The sequence below is a fragment of the Manis javanica genome, chromosome 10 (genome assembly GCF_040802235.1).
Source record: "Manis javanica isolate MJ-LG chromosome 10, MJ_LKY, whole genome shotgun sequence".
NCBI classification, from domain to species: Eukaryota; Metazoa; Chordata; class Mammalia; order Pholidota; family Manidae; genus Manis; species Manis javanica.
Genome location: NC_133165.1, coordinates 29,595,697 through 29,613,100, shown reverse-complemented (window position 1 = coordinate 29,613,100; position 17,404 = coordinate 29,595,697). Strand labels below are relative to the sequence as shown.

Here is a 17,404-nt window from a genome sequence, read left to right as displayed (position 1 = left end):
AATTTACTCAGGCTCTTTTTTGTGGCCTAGTATATTATCTAGTCTGGATAATGTTCTATGTACACTTGAGAAGAATGTGTATCCTGCTGCTTTTGGGTAGAATGTTCTGTATGTGGCTGGTAGGTCCCTCTGATCTAATGTATTGTTCAGTGCCTTTGTTTCCTTACTTATTTCCTGTCTGGCTGGTCTGTCTATTGGTGTGAGTGGTGTGTTAAAGTTTCCTAAAATGAATGCATTGCAGTCTATTTCCTCCTTTAATTCTGTTAGTATTTGTTTTACATATGTAGGTACTTCTATATTGGGTGCATAGATATTCATAGTGGTTATATCCTTTTGTTGGACTGACTATTTTATCATTACGTAATGTCCTTCTTTGTCTCTTGTTAATTTCTTTGTTTTGAAATCTATCTTGTCTTATATAAGTACTGCTACTCCTGCTTTTCTCTCCCTATTATTTACATGATCTATCTTTTTCCATCCTTTCACTGTTATTCTGTGTATGTCTTTTGTCTGATATGAGTCTCTTGTAGGCAGCATATAGATGGGTCTTGTTTCCTTATCTATTCTGCCACTCTGTGTCTTTTGATTGGTGCATTCACTCTATTTACATTTAGGGTCATTATCAATAGATATATACTTGTTGCCATACAGGTTTTGATTTGTGGTTACGAAAGGTTCAAGGATAGCTTCCTTACTATCTAACAGTCTATCTTAAATTTCTGATTACTCTACTTCAAACCCAATCTAAAGGTACTTTTCCCCCATTTTTCTTCTTCCTCTTCCCCACTTTATATATTAGGTATCATATTTTGCATTATTTGTGTATCCCTTGACTGATTTTGTGAGTAGTTAATTTAATTTCATACTTGCTTGTTAATTAATTGGTCTACCACCTTTACTGTGGGTTTATTTTCTCTGGTGACAGCTATTTAGCCTTAGGAACATTTCCATCCAGAGCAGTCCCTTTAACATATCCTGTAGGGCTGGCTTACTGGTAGTGAATTCCTTCAACTTTTGTTTATCTGGAAACTATTTGATCCCTGCTTCAAATTTAAATGATAATATTGCTAGCTAGAGGATTCATGGTTGGAGATCCTTCTATTTCATTACATTAAACATATCATGCCACTCCATTTTGGTCTGTAAAGTTTCTGCTGAGAAGTCTGCTGATAGCCTGGTGGGGTTTCCTTTATAAGTAATCTTTTTTCTCTCTCTGGCAGCTTTCAGTACTCTCTCCTTGTCCTTGACCTTTAGGATTTTAATTATTATATATGTCCTGATGTTGTCTTCCTAGGGTTCCTTTTGTTAGGGGATCTCTGTACTCCATGACCTAAGTGTCTATTTCCTCCCCCAGTTTGGGGAAGTTCTCAACAATTATTTCAACAAGGAAACTTTCTATAGCTTTGTCTCTTTCTTCTTCTTCTGTTACCCCTATTATGAGCATATTGTTCCATGTGGATTGGTCACACAGCTCTCTTATTCTTCTTTCATCATAAAGATCCTATTTTCGGCTTCATTGTTTTCTTGCTCCCTAATTTCCAGGTCATTTACAACTTCTTCAACCTGTGAAAATTTGCTCTTAGATCCCTCCATTGTATTTTTCATTTCAGATACTGTATTCTTCTGAGTGATTCTTTTAGAGGTCATCTATCTTTTTGTTGAGGTCCTTCCTGAGCTCTTGAATATTTTTCTGTAGATCTATGAGCATGTTTATGACTTTTACTTTGAAGTCTTTATTAAGAAGATTGGAGATTTCAGTTTTACTCAACCCTATTTCTGGTGTGTTGTCTGTAGTTTTGCTTGGACCAAATTCCTCTGCCTTCTCATTTTTTTTAGTGTTTCCTATGGAATAGTAGCTTTATGTAGGAGACACTCTCCAGTGCCCAGAAGCTCAAATCCTGTGCAGGATCCACATCTGTTGGGGATGTCCAGGGGGTGGGACACCCCATGTGCAGGGGGTGGGACACCTTTCTGTCTGGCTTGTAGTGATGTGATTTCAGGTGGGCTGTGAGGGCCATCAGCTGATTGCACATGCAGGGAAAATATTTGGAGGTGTGCTGCTGGAGTTGCTGTGGGCAGAGCTGCAGGGGCTGCAGGCAAGTGGGACCTGTGCCTGTTGGGAGGAAGGAGCCCCCCCCAAGGCTGGCTTTCACAAGCAGTTCCCCATCTGGCCTGAAACAGGACTGAGAAAGGTAGGAGGATCTCCCTCTGCCTACCAGGGAGTAAACTCTGATTCTGCTTCCAGCCAGCAGGCTGCACACCACAGGGAGGAGCCTCAGAGCTGCATTGCCAGTGAGGAGGATGGAGCACCTGGGGTTCCTGCAAGTTGCTAACCTGTTGGGCCAGGGTTGGGCTGGGGAGTTATTGTCCACCTAACCTTTCTCCTGAGCAGAGAGAACTGTGTACCCCTGCCCTACTGGTGCCCCTCTCATTGAGTGGAGGTCTTTCAAACTGCCTATTTGTCTTATGTCTCGGGAGGCCAATACAGCATACCTGTTGTCCACAAAGGGGTGAAATCTCACCCTCACCAAGTGTTCCACCTGTCTTTATTGCCCAGCCTCCTTAATCACTGGAGCACCATGTAATGTGGGTTTGTGTTCCCACATCATATCTCCAGGGCCGGGTGTTCACTGGTACAGGGCTCCTACTCCCTCCCTGCACTGTTCCTCTTCCTCCTGCCTGTGCACTAGGGTTGGGGGAGGGCCTGGATCCCACTGGACCACAGCTTTGCCACATTACCATTTTCTGTGAGGTCTTCTCTTTTTTCCCAGATGTAGGTAGTCAGTTCTGCAATCTTCAGGTTGTTTTCAGGTTTAGTTGTATTTGCTGTATTTTCATGTTCTATGTGGTTTTGGGAGGTTTCTACCTTGATTTCATACACAATCATCTTTTATCCAGAATCTGCATTGTGATTTTTGACATAGATATCACATATATGTTTGATTAAATTTACACCTAAAGTATTTCATCTTCTTTGGAGTGATTGTTCATTGCATTGTGTTTTTAATGCATTTCAGCATATCATTGTTATTATGTAGAAATGCAGTTGATTTTTGTGTGTTGATGTTGTTTCCTACAACCTTGCTGAGCTCATTTATTAGTTCTAGAGGTTTTTTTACTATTGCTTGAGATTTTTTTCATTGACAATCATGACACTTGAAAATAGAGACACTTCTTTTTTTCCTCTGCAGCTCTGTGCATTTTCTTTTTCACTTTATATCTACTCTCTCAGATTTCTAGTATACATCAGTTTGTCCAACTAAAGTCATGATGTATACATTAGGTTTCTAGAACTTATTCATTGTATTTTCTAAGTTTGTAGCCTTTGATCACCATCACCCCTACCTGCTCTCCCTAGAACCTTATACCTACTATTCTATCTACCCTCTGTTCCTACAACCTTGACTTCATTTTTTTAGATTCCACATATAAGTGAGAATGAAGTGATATTTGCTCTTCTGTGTTGGGCTTAATTCACTTAGCATGTCATCCCCCAGACTCTTCCATGTTGTGGGAAATGGCAGGATACCCTTCTTTCTTAAGGATGAATAATAATCCATTCTACGTATGCATGTATATTTCCTTACTGAAGTTATTTCATAAAGTCTGGAAGAGCTAACTGCTATTATTTTTGGATCTTGGAAGTTATTCTGCCATCTTGGTGATGTCACTCACTCTTCCATCATTAAGTATGATGTTGGCTCTATATTTTCTTTAAGGTGTATTTGACATCAAGTGGAGGAAGTTTCTCTCTCTCTCTAGTTTGTGAGTGTTTATCATGAAAGGGTGTTGGAGATACGTATTTTAAAGCAAAATATAATTTTGGAAGATAGAGGAAAGTTGCAAACATGTTGGTTGCAAAGGCCAGTCACAAGGTGAGAAACAGGATTACATCTCTCTTTTCCCTTCTCCCCTTGGGTTAAAAAATGTAGGGGAAGATGATTCCAGGTAATGCCAACATTTCTTCAAAATATCAAATAGGTTTTTAATGTTTTAAGTATTAATATATTTTTTAATCACCATATCAAGACATCCATTTTTCAAGATCATGCTGTAGATACATGTAAACATAGAACAGGTCTGGGGCAGATAGTTGGCCAGGCTACCTGGCTGTGTGTCTTAAATCCAATTCTACTCTGCAGAGCCCAGGAGAATATACTGGTTCTTAACACTCTATTCCCCTGGAAGAATAGTTTTCCTTTCACATGGGTGAAGTGCATATTAAAGATGATTGCAACATAAACCTGGAAACTGCATCAGATGCCTGGATGTCTCCTGAACCCTCACAGTGAGCTAGGCCTTATGGGATAAATATTTATTGAGCATCTAGCATAAGGCCTGCTACCAAGTAGACCCTCACTAAATATTTGTTGGATATTTGGTGCCCATTTAGCAAATTTTACACAACACTAGAGACCTCCCCAACTGTTGGTCTAAATTTCCTTTGCTTTTGACTATAGAAACTTGGCCCAGTTGGACTTATGAAAAGTGCTCTCACAGTGTCTGAGGATGAAGAATGGAAGAGAATACGAGCATTGCTGTCCCCAACTTTCACCAGTGGAAAACTCAAAGATGTAAGAAGATAAGAGGACTTCTAATTAGTAATGTACAGTAACTTTTGCATCTGCAGACAGGTGCAAAATATGACAGTCCATTTCCAAAAGGCAGTCTGCTTGTTTACAGCTTTCTAGAAAAGTAATTTTGTCTTTATGTGTTAGAAGAGACATGGTAAAATTTGTTATAAATTGCAACTTCCTGCTCCATGCTTGTGAATGCCATGTCCTTCTAGCACGTACCTTGGCATTTATTTTGAGTGCGTCTTATTTTCCATCTAGATGTTCCCCATCATTGGCCAGTATGGAGATGTGCTGGTGAGGAACCTGAGGAGGGAGGCAGAGACGAGCAAGCCCATCACCATGAAAGAGTAAGGGGGAAGGCAGCTGCTGGGATTCTGAGCTCTGCCCTGAGGCCTTCCCGCTGCTGCCACGGAGCTGACACTCCCACAGAGGAGTTACCCCAGTGCCAGAGCAGAAGCGGGTGTGTGGGGGTAGAACTCCAGTGGGTCACCAGGGAGTGACCAACAGATGGGGCAGCCAGCAGAGAAAGGGTCTGCTCCTGTGCACACGGGTACTTCACTTTATATGCTACTGTTGGCCTTGGATATTTTGGAAGACAAAAATACATAGCTTAGCATGAAGAGACATGATCAGACCAAAGTTGTGAGAGTAGAGTCTGTGGAATGGTGGGAGGGGAAGGCACCTGGTGCTTACTGGTGGGCACTGGAGGGGCAGGAAAGTTACAGTGGGGAACTTGGAACAACCTAAATCCCTTCACCATTTGCTGAGGAAATCAAAATACTACATATTGATCCTTACCCCTGCATCTCTTTCCTTCAGTCTCTAAACAGAGGGGCCCTTGTAAGGCTATGGGTAATGTGACCATATCGGTTACAGTCTAAGCTCAGATATTTAATTACTCAGAAACAACAGGTGTACCCTGGGCTGACCTGGGACAACTGGGACATGTGATCGCTGTTATGGGATCCCAAAATCAGAATCCGAGTGATATAACATTATTATTTTAAACAAAAGCTTTCTCAGTTCTACATTTACAGATGCGAGTCTGCCCTCAGGGCACCCTCAGATCACAGTAGCTGAGGAAGAGTGGGTCTCCAAGAGACTTAACAGGCTTGCAGACAGGGAGGGAGGGTATTGTTAACAACTGAGAACAGGGTGTTGCTGTTCTGTGTGTGCTGAAAAGGAATCAGCTGAGTGTAGCTGCTGCGGTGAGGCAAGACCCAGCTCAATGTCACCTTCCTTGACACCCAGGAAGAGTTCATTACTCCACCCTTTGCCCTCATCAAGCACAGGCTCACACACCTCCCGTGGCCCACACTCAAAATGCACAACTGCATTTTGTCTGATTGTGGGTCTCCATCCCTCTGTGGCCAAGCTCCTTGAGCTCAGAGGTGGGTCTCTGATCTCAGTGCTCCCGTACCGCCAGCACAGGGCCAACATGTATCACTGGCACCTCATGAACACCCCAGGAGTGAGTGTGATGGCAGTGTAGACACCTCAGCTGGCCCAGCAGGTGGCTCTGAGATTGTGTGTCTCCCTGTCGTCCCTGGTTATGAAGTTACGTGGTCTTCCTGGTGCCTGTGCTGGGTATGCAGAATAAAGTGGTGCTGGCTTTAACTTCCATATGTTTCTTTCTCTCCTCAGCATCTTTGGGGCCTACAGTATGGATGTGATTACTAGCACATCATTTGGAGTGAACATTGATTCCCTTAACAACCCACAAGATCCCTTCGTGGAAAATGCCAAGAAACTCTTGAGATTTGATTTCCTTGATCCACTCTTTCTCAGCATAAGTATGTGAATACTATGTTTCTGTTCCTTCCATCCTCCTTCCCTTCCTTTCTCACTCTGTCTTCCCTGTCTCTCTTTTTGTCCTTCTTTCTTTTTTTCTAAACAGCTTTACTGAGATTTAATTCACATACCGCATAAATCCATTTACAAAACAATTAAAAGGTTTTGTAACCTAAGCGCTTCAGCAGGTGAACGGATAAAGACAGTACGTATGTATGAGTGTGTGTGTGTGTACACCTCTGTGTGTGTTAACATTGTTGTTAACTCAGCTTTCAGAGTATAAGTTCTGCACTTCTTTTGCTAAAATTATTCCTATGTATTCAATGCTTTTTATCTTATTTAAGTTGAGTTATTTTCTTAACTTCACTTTTGGACCATTTATTGCAGTATGCATAAATACAATTTATTTTGTATTTGGATCTGGTGTCCTGAAACACTGCTGAACTTCTTTATTAGTTCTAATAGATTTTAGTTGGTACCTTAGGATTTTCTATATATAAGATCACAGTATCTGATAATATAGTTTCACTTCTTCATTTCCAATATGAATGCTTTTTTCTCCCCAAATTCCTCTGGCTAGAGCCTCTAGTACAATATTGACTGGAAGTGGTAAGAGAGATATTCTAGTCTTGTTTCAAAATTTAATGGAAAGCATGCAGTCTTTCACGATAAAGTATGGTGGGTGTTTCATAGGAATCCTTCATAAGATTGAGGAAATTCACTTCTATTCCTAGTTTGATGTTTGTTTTTATCACATAAGGATCTTCAATTTTGTCAAATGCTTTTTCTGCATCTATTGAGATAGTCATGAGATTTTTGTTTTTATTCTATTGATATGGCATATTACACAACTTTGAATTCCTGGGGTAAACTCCCCTTGGTTATGGTATATAATTCCTTTTATATGTTGCTATGTATATAGATTCAGTTTGCTAGTATTTTGCTGAGGATTTGTGCATCCATGTTCATGAGATATGTTGGTCTGTAGCTTCCTTTTCTTGTGAAAGCTTTGCCTGGTTTTAGTGTTAGGGTCATACTGGCCTCAAAGATTGAGTTTGGAAGTGTTCCCTTTGGGAGCATTTGTGAAAAGTTTGGTGTTATTAAATATTTGATAGAATTCACCATTGAAACCATCTGGATCTGACCTCTTGTGTGGGTAGTTTCCTGATTACTAACTTAATATTTAAATTTCTATTCAGATGGTCTATTTCTTTTTGAGTCCATTTCTATACTTTGTCTTTCTAAGGAATTTTTCATTTCTCTAAGCTATCTAATTTATAGGGGTACAATTGATCATAGTATTCCTTTATATTCCTTTTTTTTTTGGTCAGTAATAATCTCCCCTCTTTCATTTCTAATGTTAGTAATGAGAATCTTGTCATTTTGTCATGGGTGATGTAGGTGAAGATCTTCTAAAAGAATTGGCTTTTGGTTTCATTGCTCTTCTCTATTACCTTCTATTCTCCATCTCATTAGTCTCTGCTCTCATCTTTAAGTTTCCTTCTGCTTTAGCTTTAGTTCACTGTGGTTTTGTCCAGTTTGTCACGGGAAATGTTAGGTAATTGATTTGAAATCTTTGTTCTTTTTAAATTTACCTATTTACAGACATGCATTTCTCTGTGATCACTGCCACTAAGTTTTGTATGTTATGTTTCCATTTTTATTAATCTCAAAATAATTCCTAATTCCCTTTTGATTTTTTTTGACCCATTGGTTACTTAGGAGTGTATTGTTTTAACTTCCACATATTCACAAGTTTCCCAATTTTCTTTGTGCTATTGATTTCTAAATTCATTCCACCAGTTAAAGGACATACCCTGTCTTGTTTCCATTGTATGATTTCTTGAGAAGCACAATTAATTAAAGTAGCAGAGTATGGTTGTGTTTCATCCAAACAGATGCTGGGTCAATGGATAAAAGGCTAAGACGTCAAGGAATTTAATCCTGTTCCTTTAGTCACCAAAGGATGCACTAGGGGACACTGATCTCACTGCTGCAGTGTGGGGCCCTGTGGGTGGGCTTGCCCCTGCTCTGCCATGGGCTTGAAGTCTGAGCAAAAGTCATGGAGGGAATGGATCCCGGTTGAAAAGTCTTGTAATGTAATCTTCCATGGGTGTAGAAAATTGTAATTGTTTCAGGTAAATTTTACATTTTCACTGTGCTTTCCTTTTTCCCTACAGTTCTATTTCCTTTCCTTACCCCTGTATTTGAAGTATTTGGTATCACTATGTTTCCAAAAAATGTTACTGATTTTTTTGCAAAATCTGTAAAAAGGATTAAAGAAAGTCGCCTCAAAGATACACAAAAGGTAAAATCTGGTGGCAGTTACATGGGGGTGCTCACTTTTTGATGATGTGTTCAACTGTATACTTTCGGTTTGTGTACATCTCACATAGTTTTAAGGTTGCTAGAGAACTCTAGGGTATAGAAAAGGAGAGTTATAACAATTTGGTGGGAATGAAGAAGGTAGATTTGGGGAAGGACATGAGAAAATGAGTCAGAGACACAGTTTAAATTTAATATACACTTGACAGTATGTGACTGCATGAATATTGTAGAGATGAAAACTTTAGCACTTTCCTTCAAGAAATTGTCAAAGGATAAAAATTAACATTTCAAGATCATTGTACTATTCTCATAATTCCCCCCAAATCTTAGATTGGCAAAGAATCACTTCAATCACTTCCAATCCTGTTATTTTACACATTTTCTAATGGAAGCCATATCAGGCTACCTAGTGGAGCACAACATGTTAAATTGACCCTGTCATGATGTGGACATGGCCAGGAATCTTCGCTGGACATTGAGGCTGCAGGCCGGCTAACACAGCTTTCCTTCATGAGGCCTGGACACCAGCAGAATGATGTCTGCAGGCCAGGAGACAGGGCCGGGTTCCCAGGATGGCACTGTAGGTTGTGTAGACTTCAGGGAGGGTGGGGCACTTCACGACGCTCACACGAAAGCTATGGGTGAACACTGCAAAGCCACAGGTTAATCTGTGTGGCTCTTCATTAAGCAGTAAGGCTGGAGAAAATTAAAAGGATTAAAATCAGGACTTCATCCTGAGCATCAGACAGGATGGGAAAGGTGCGGGCACCTCGATGGGCAGGAAGCGGTGTTCAAAAGCCAGAGAGACCAAGAATCAGAGGAGGCAATAACGGAAAAGCAGCTGGACAGGATGGCTGGATTCCTCTCAGGGAAACATCCTGCTCTCCCAGATGTGTAGCTGAATATTTTTGTTCACTGATGACCCCACTCAGAATCTGGACTTGAAGGGGCCATGTTTTCAGGGAAGAGTTTAAGTACTGGCTGATTTCTGACTTCACAAGTGACTCCCAGTTTGAGATTTCTCTTTCTACTGCTAGAACCGAGTGGATCTTCTTCAGCTGATGATTAACTCCCAGAATTCCAAAGAAGTGGACGGCCATAAAGGTAACCAAGAAGGGCTTCAGAGGGCCTGCTATAGGGGGGCTCAAAGGCAGGGGTGGTTCTGAAGACAAGCAGGAAGTTTTCTGGGCAGATGAGAATTTCTGCCACATTGCAGAAAGGCACTTATTAAATTTAACATGTAGCAAGAAGCACATTCCAGAAGCATGCAGGCAAACTCTGTAGAAGGCTTGGAGGCAATCATAAACTATTTTGTGCCGAGATGTCCAGCTGTGGTCTGTGCATCACCTACATCAGGACCTCGATGGTGCCTCTCTTCAATATGAGTTCTCAGGCCTCACCCAGATGCACTGAATCAGAACCTCTGCCTGGAGATTTGCATCAAGGCTTCATCATATCAGGAAGTACATTGCCTCTGGGTGGCCTCTAGAATTTACAGCAGGAGAGTGTGAACACTTTGCAAGCAGGTGGACGTAGGGGAAGGAAATAAGAGAATGGGTCAGAGACACAATGTTTAATACTAATAATAGGCATGACTTGGAGCACTTTAAGTTGTGTTCACCAGCTTAATCAACTGTAAGCTTTATTTATCCCTTTTTAATTAAAAGTAACTGTGAGAGAGGACTGTAAGCCTATATAACTACTCTGTTCCTCCTCAAACTTTCACTGTCTAGTTTTATCACCCATGGATGATTTTTTACTCAAATCATCACTATGATGACTGAAAAATGAACTTTCAAATTCCATCACTTGTTCTACATTTATGAGGTAATATTCCATTGTCAGGGAGAGGTTCCCATTCTCCTGCATTTATTTACTATTTCTTTTTGTAAGAAAGATCTCATAAATTACTAATTTATTGTCTCATGTTATTCTTTGCTTTGATCCTCAAGTTCTCACAAGGTGTGTCCACTGAAAAGCCTTCCAAGTGGGCTTTCATGTAATTTTTCTTCTTCTTCTAAAAATTATTTTATTTACAGTAACTTTGTTCTTATCTATATATAGCAACAGTAGAAACTACACTGTTATAGTTCCATGGCAATGAGCAGAAGGCACAGCTGTTTCCAGCACACTCCCTACCCACTTCCCACACAGCCCCCCTCACTGTCAAACCCCTCCCAGGAGTGGATCTTTGTCACACTTGGTGAACCTGCAATAGCACATTATTATCCCCCAAAGTCCATACTTTACATTAAGGTTCACTCTTGGTGTATATTCTATGGGTTTTCAGAGATGTAGAGTGATGTGTATCTCCCATTAGTATGTACACTATCTTGTTTCCTTTCACATACCATTTTTCTGAGCTCTTCTTGGCTTTCTAGTGGGAGACATTCCAGATTTCTCTTCTATTTCCCCTGACAAAATCTGGAATCTACCATTTCTCCAAGAGGCCTAGGTTCTTTTTGGTGAGACATGGTATTTAGAAACCAAAATATGGGATGTAGGAGTGCTCACTGTTACTAGGATTTCTTGGCTTCTAGATCTTCTCAGTGCACAAAGCTGAGAACATCAAATATATTTACACACGACTGATAAACATACATATTTCCTTATCTACCCATAACCGTTGCTGTAGACATGTTGTCTCTCAACAACAGCAAAAAAGAACTGATCCATAGTTTACTCCTGTGACATAAATTCTCCCTTCATGATTAATTTTAAGCTGTCAATGATTTGACAACCATGTCAGAAAGTTCCTGAAAATTTAACAACTGGTTGTAGAGAATAAAGATGATACCAGCATAGTACTAAAATATATCTGTATCTATGTCTACATCTAGTTATATCTCTGAATCTGTTATTCTACCAATCAATCTATCTACATAGTCCAAAAGAACTTTTTGTGATGACGTAGTCTACATCTGCTCTGTTCAATGCAATAATCACTAGACACATGTAGCTATTGCACACTTCACATATGGCTAGTGCTGCTGAAGAGATGAAACTTGTATTATATTTAACTTCTAGTCGACTGAATCAAAATTTAAATATCCACATGGGGCTAGTGGCTAACATACTGAAAGCAGAGTTCAGAGTGCTAAGCTTTGAGTATCATGGGTTTTGTGTAACCCTATGGGGTGAAGAATTTTCTAGAGGAATTCACCCATAACAGCATCCTAGAAGCTACATTAGGAAATAAGAACTCTGTAAACCTTTCTTACATGCATTTCGCATTCTTTTTAGTTGTGAGACACATGGTTGGGGCAGGTGCCATGTTCATTTCAGTGCTTAACTATCTAAAGGTTCTAATATAGTCCCAATCAAATAGATTAGACCCTGACCATCCTTAGATTGTCCCAGGAAAAAATCAAGAGGAAGACCAACTTATGTTCACAAGGGCTGTTTGCTGAGCATGATGTAGAGCAGAGAATGGGGACATGTGCTAAGGAAGGTGACATTCAGGTCATGGTTGAATAAGCACTGCTGACCCTGCTCACTGGGCCCTGTGTTTCTATATTTCATCTGGTCAATGCCCTTTTAATGATACATTCTTTCTTCTGCTATTCTAAGCCATTTTTTAGGGTAGGATCAATCACCATTCTTCTAGCTTTTGTCCATGTCTGTACTTTTTGTTTGTTATGGAGATCATTCATTGAACACCTGTGCCTTTGGTCTTCTGTTACCTGATGCCTCTCAAAGGTATAATAATTCATGTTTCCTAAGCATATTATATGATTTTCTGTTATCAAAATAGTGCCAAATAAAAATCACACACAAAGTATGCACACAAACCACCCATACCAAGAATGTTCAGATTTTGGTTCAATAGTTCTATGGTGGAGTTTGATTTTCTGCATTTTGAATAAGTTCCCAGGAACTACTGATATTGCTGGTCCGTGGACCACACATTAAGTAGCAAGAGTTATCTGTAGCCCAGTATTGTTCTCTTAAGTATAAGGAAACATGTTTAGATGAAAGATCTTTAACTTCTCCTAACTATTAAGCCTTGTATTACAAAACCTCTCAACAAAATCAACTATATTACTTAGAATTATTTACATTTTTCCTGGAGGAGAATGCTATCCCATATCCTCAAGTACTTTTAGGATTCTCCAAGGGACATGCTGATCACAGCATATATCTTAGACAGGAATACTAACTCATGAAATTACCCATTCACATTGCAGGGAAGGGTGCCATAACCAACCACAGAAGACCAAGAATAGTATTAGCTTCGGGAAACACTGAATCAAGACCACTTTTGCCTTTTTTGGTTCTGAAAGATACACATCAGCATGCAAACCACCCCCAGTTGGACTCTGAATTGCATTTCCATTTTTTCCTTAATGATTTGGGAGTTCAATTTTGATTTCTCCTCATCTAACCTGTAGTGTTGTACCTTCACTTGCTGTATCTAAATGTCTTTCTCTTCTTTTAGCTCTGACTGATATGGAGCTTGTGGCCCAATCTATTATCTTTATTTTTGCTGGCTATGAGACAACTAGCAGTGTTCTTTCCTTCCTTACATATTTATTGGCCACTCACCCTGATGTCCAGCAGAAACTGCAGGAGGAGATTGATGCAACTTTCCCAAATAAGGTGAGAGGGTGATACCCAGAGAGGGTGGGAGAAGCTGTAGGTTTGGTAAGAAGGTCTCACCATTTCCTAGGAGGATTTTTGCAAAACACAGGAGCATTAATTCTTACACTTTCATATTTAGGAAGGATTTATGGAGATAAAGGGAGAAATGTAGGTAAAATACATTATTCACAGAAATGTAAGATCTTTGAGAAAAATGCACTGGTGCTAGTATACAGTTATCTGTTACCAAAATACTGCCAAATAAAAATCACACACAAAGTATTTGTGGCGCCTAACATTAAGCATTTATTGCTCAAGTGTCTAGATAGCTTTCTCTGTTAGCATTTGCTTGACCCGCCTTCGTCTGGCTGTTGGCTGGTCTAGGCTGGCCCTGGCTAGGCTGGCAGGGCTGACTCAGCCCCACACCCATGCATCCATGCATCTCTCCTATTCCAGAAAACTAGCCTGGTGTGTTATTCTCGGGGCAGTAACAGACAGCTAGAGCAAGAAGCCCAATCTGTGGGTGCCCTTCTAAACTCTGCTTGCATCACACTTGGCCAACACTCCAGTGCTTCAAAGCAGGCCACATGGTCAACCCCAGAGTCAGAATGGAAGGACACCACCACATTAGAGGGCAAAGGGCACAAACACAGGAGGGGTCAAGAAATGGGGCCATTCATGCAGTTTACCACACTGGGTAATTTTGCTGAACAGGAGAGGCTTGGCATGTAGGAAAGAGCATCAGGTAGGATATAGAACACATGCATTTAAGTCCTGACTCTCGTTTCCACAAGGTTATCACCTTCCTAAGTCATAGGTCCTTCAAAAATAAGGTAAGGATACATTTTGGGGCCTACCTAAATGAGAATTTTATTTCCTTTGTGGTAAAGCCCATATTGGGATCCTTTCAATTGCAATAAGATGGAAAGGTCACTATGAGACAGAGCCTAGCTAGAGCACTGTGTTCCCCATTTTTATAATAATAATTAGAGTCTTAGCAACAACACTATTACCTCACATTTGCTTCTTACTATGTATGTCTGTTTTCAATGCTTTATACTTATAAATGAATTCAATCTTCCTAAAATTATTTAATAGGATAGGCCAGGATATGTTTCAGGAACAGATGAACCCTCCAATCTCAGTGGCTTTACAAAGAAAAGGTTTGCTTCTAACTCATATTTCTATGTCCAACATGGATTATAGGTGGAGGATGGGTGTGTGAGTATCTGCTCCACATAGTTACTCAGGGATTCACGCTAAAGAGGCTCCGCTTTCTTACAGCACCATTCTCTGGAATGTGAAGAGTTCTTGTTGGCTGGAGAATAAAGACCTAGTGTAGTGCTTACTGCCTTTCCAAATGTTTTGACCCCAAAGTGACATATATCCCCTCTGTTCATAGTCCATTTGCAAGGTCGTGTTCCCTAACTTCAGGTTCACTTGGAAATGTGGGGACAACATGGATATTGGGTGACCAGTGAATATCTCTTCCACCAAACCATGTGAAGGACAACTCCTATTATCTGCTAATAACATAAGGAAAAATTGAGCTTCAGAGAGATGAAATATCTTTCATACAGTCTACTGTCATTGTTGGTGAGGAACCCAAGCTGGGGGCTGATGACTGTCTCCCGGGCCAAACACTTAACCTCTACAATGTTGCCCATGAAATATAACACCAGGTGACAGCGACGTATTGCCCAAGCTATTGTCAGGTGTCTCTCTCTTCTCAAACCAGAATTCTTTGTGGTGTGAGGAGACCTGGACTCAGGGACTCATGTGGCTTGTCTGAGATATTCAGAATTTATGGTCAAACCCGGCAGTGAAAAATGGGAGATTATTCCAGCAACAGAGGAAGGGGCTGTGGGTGGGTTCTAATCCTCCTTATGACATCCTCAAGAGCTAAAACGGTGTGCCAGGCAGCAGCTATTCATGCTCTTCGTTTGTCATATCAGGTATAGCAAGGAAGTAATTTCTCCCCAATTTATAGAGATTTTGTGTAATTGAGTGTTTCCAAATTCTACATATATAATCAGAGAGTTAGCTAGTAAGTAGGATTTTTCTACTACAAACTTTACATTGAATAGGGGAGTTGCTCTTTTACATGTTCTCTCTCCTTGGTACAGATGCACAAGCTCTCTTGTGAAAGGAAACAGTGACATTGGCATACTTCACTTAGCAGTGAGGGTCATGGTCTTGGGCCACTTTGTCCAAATGATAAAAACCACTACATGGTAATGTGAGGGGTTTCAGGGCCTGTTTAGGGATTGTCACAGTGGTCTCCCATTGTCCTAACTTCTCCACACGTATAATGGGCTATTAAGCAGTCAAAGGACATGATAGATATTAAAATGTGTATATGTGGGAAGGTCCTTTACCAAAATAAATTATTCCTTGGAGTTCCTGTGCTCCAGCAGTAATGCCTAGACTGAGTCGGGAGTTGATCCCAAATCTCGATTTCTCTAAATCTGTTTCTTCCCAGACACTACCTTCCTACGATGTGCTGGTGCAGATGGAGTACCTTGACATGGTGGTGAATGAATCTCTCAGGTTATTCCCAGTTGCTGGTAGACTTGAGCGACTCTGTAAGAAAGATGTGGAGATCAAAGGGGTGCTCATTCCCAAGGGGACAGTGGTGATGGTGCCCAACTTTGTTCTTCATCAAGACCCAGAGCTCTGGCCAGAACCTGAGGAGTTCCGCCCTGAAAGGTACAGGGCCCCTGGAGAGGGAACCCACTCTGGTCTGGGCTGGTTGGAGCATATTGTCACATCTCTTGGCAGAGATGATAAATGTGTGGTTGTGTGATCATTTATTTGTACATCTTTTTATTTTTAGGAGATTTTTTATTACAAGAATGATCATTGCTTTTGCCAAAATTTTACACACATATAATGAGAAAAAGAAAATTACAGCTGTCTACAGTCTCAATACCTTAAGATAGGTCTCATTAATAACGTGATGTTGTCCTTATGTACATTTACATAAATATATGTTATATATATGTAAATTTATATATTAAGATGGTATTATGTATTATTTGACTTTTAACCTTACTTTATTAGATATTAAACTATAAAGAACATGCTATATGTGGGAGTGATTGTATGCATATTCATAGTAGACTTAAGCACTGTCTAATTTTAGGTGTATACGATTTTTAACTTTCAGTTTTTCTGTGCTTCTCTCTTGAGCTCTCTGAATTTATCACCAATGTTCACATATTCCATGTTTTGAAACATTGGCTGTCATTTGTTGTTTTTTAATTTTTTAATTGAAGCATAGTTGATATACAGTATTACATTGGTTTAAAATATAAAACACAGTGATTCAATAGTTCTACACATTATTAAGTCCTCACCACTCCTAGTGGGGTTACTATCTGTCAACATAGGAAGATTTTACAGAACCACTGACTATATTCTCCATGCTGCACTTCCACCCCCATGACCAACTTGTATTATGGTTGAGATTTTTGTGCCTCTTTCTCCCCCTCATCCACCACGCCCACCCACAGCAACCCTTCCCCGATGGTAACCGAAAGTCACTTCTCAGTGTCTGTGAATCTACTGCTGTTTTATTCATTTTGTTTTGTTTTTAGAGTCCACATATGAGTGAAATCATATAGTACTTGTCTTTCTCCACCTGGCTTATTTCACATAGTATAATATCCTCTAAGTCCATCATTGTTGTCCCAAATGGCAGGATTTCTTTCTCTTTTTTATAGCTGAATGATATTCCGTGGTGTATATTTACCACCTCGTTATCCATTCATCAATTGTTGGACACTTTGGTTGCTTCTGTATCTGGTTATTGTAAATAATGTGGTGTTAAACATGGGGGTGCACATATCTTTATGACTCAGATTTTGTTTTCTTCAAGTAAATTCCTAAAAGTGGAATTACTGGGTTGTACACTATTTCTATTTTTAGTTTGTGGAGGACCCTCCATACTGCCTTCCATAGTGGCTGCACCAATTGGAGGGTTCCCGTTTCTCCACATCCTCACCAACACTTATTATTTCTAGTCTTTTGGATAGTGAGCACTCTAAGTGGTGTGAGTGATTTTTCATTTCCGTTTCAATTTGCATTTCCTTGATGATTAGTGATGTGGAGCATCTTCATGTGCC

The 17,404-nt window shown here is 40.2% G+C and overlaps 1 protein-coding gene across 1 annotated transcript in view; it reads left to right on the top strand.

The window, feature by feature from the left end:
- The window catches only part of LOC108385623 (cytochrome P450 3A12-like), a 36,464-nt gene that overhangs the window by 10,432 nt on the left and 8,628 nt on the right, over positions 1-17,404 (top strand). The window contains exons 5-11 of the mRNA XM_073215024.1: positions 4,461-4,574; positions 4,836-4,924; positions 6,222-6,370; positions 8,549-8,676; positions 9,734-9,800; positions 13,135-13,295; positions 15,760-15,986. Of these exons, the coding sequence (XP_073071125.1) occupies positions 4,461-4,574; positions 4,836-4,924; positions 6,222-6,370; positions 8,549-8,676; positions 9,734-9,800; positions 13,135-13,295; positions 15,760-15,986 (935 nt within the window). The remainder of the gene's footprint in view (positions 1-4,460; positions 4,575-4,835; positions 4,925-6,221; positions 6,371-8,548; positions 8,677-9,733; positions 9,801-13,134; positions 13,296-15,759; positions 15,987-17,404) is intronic.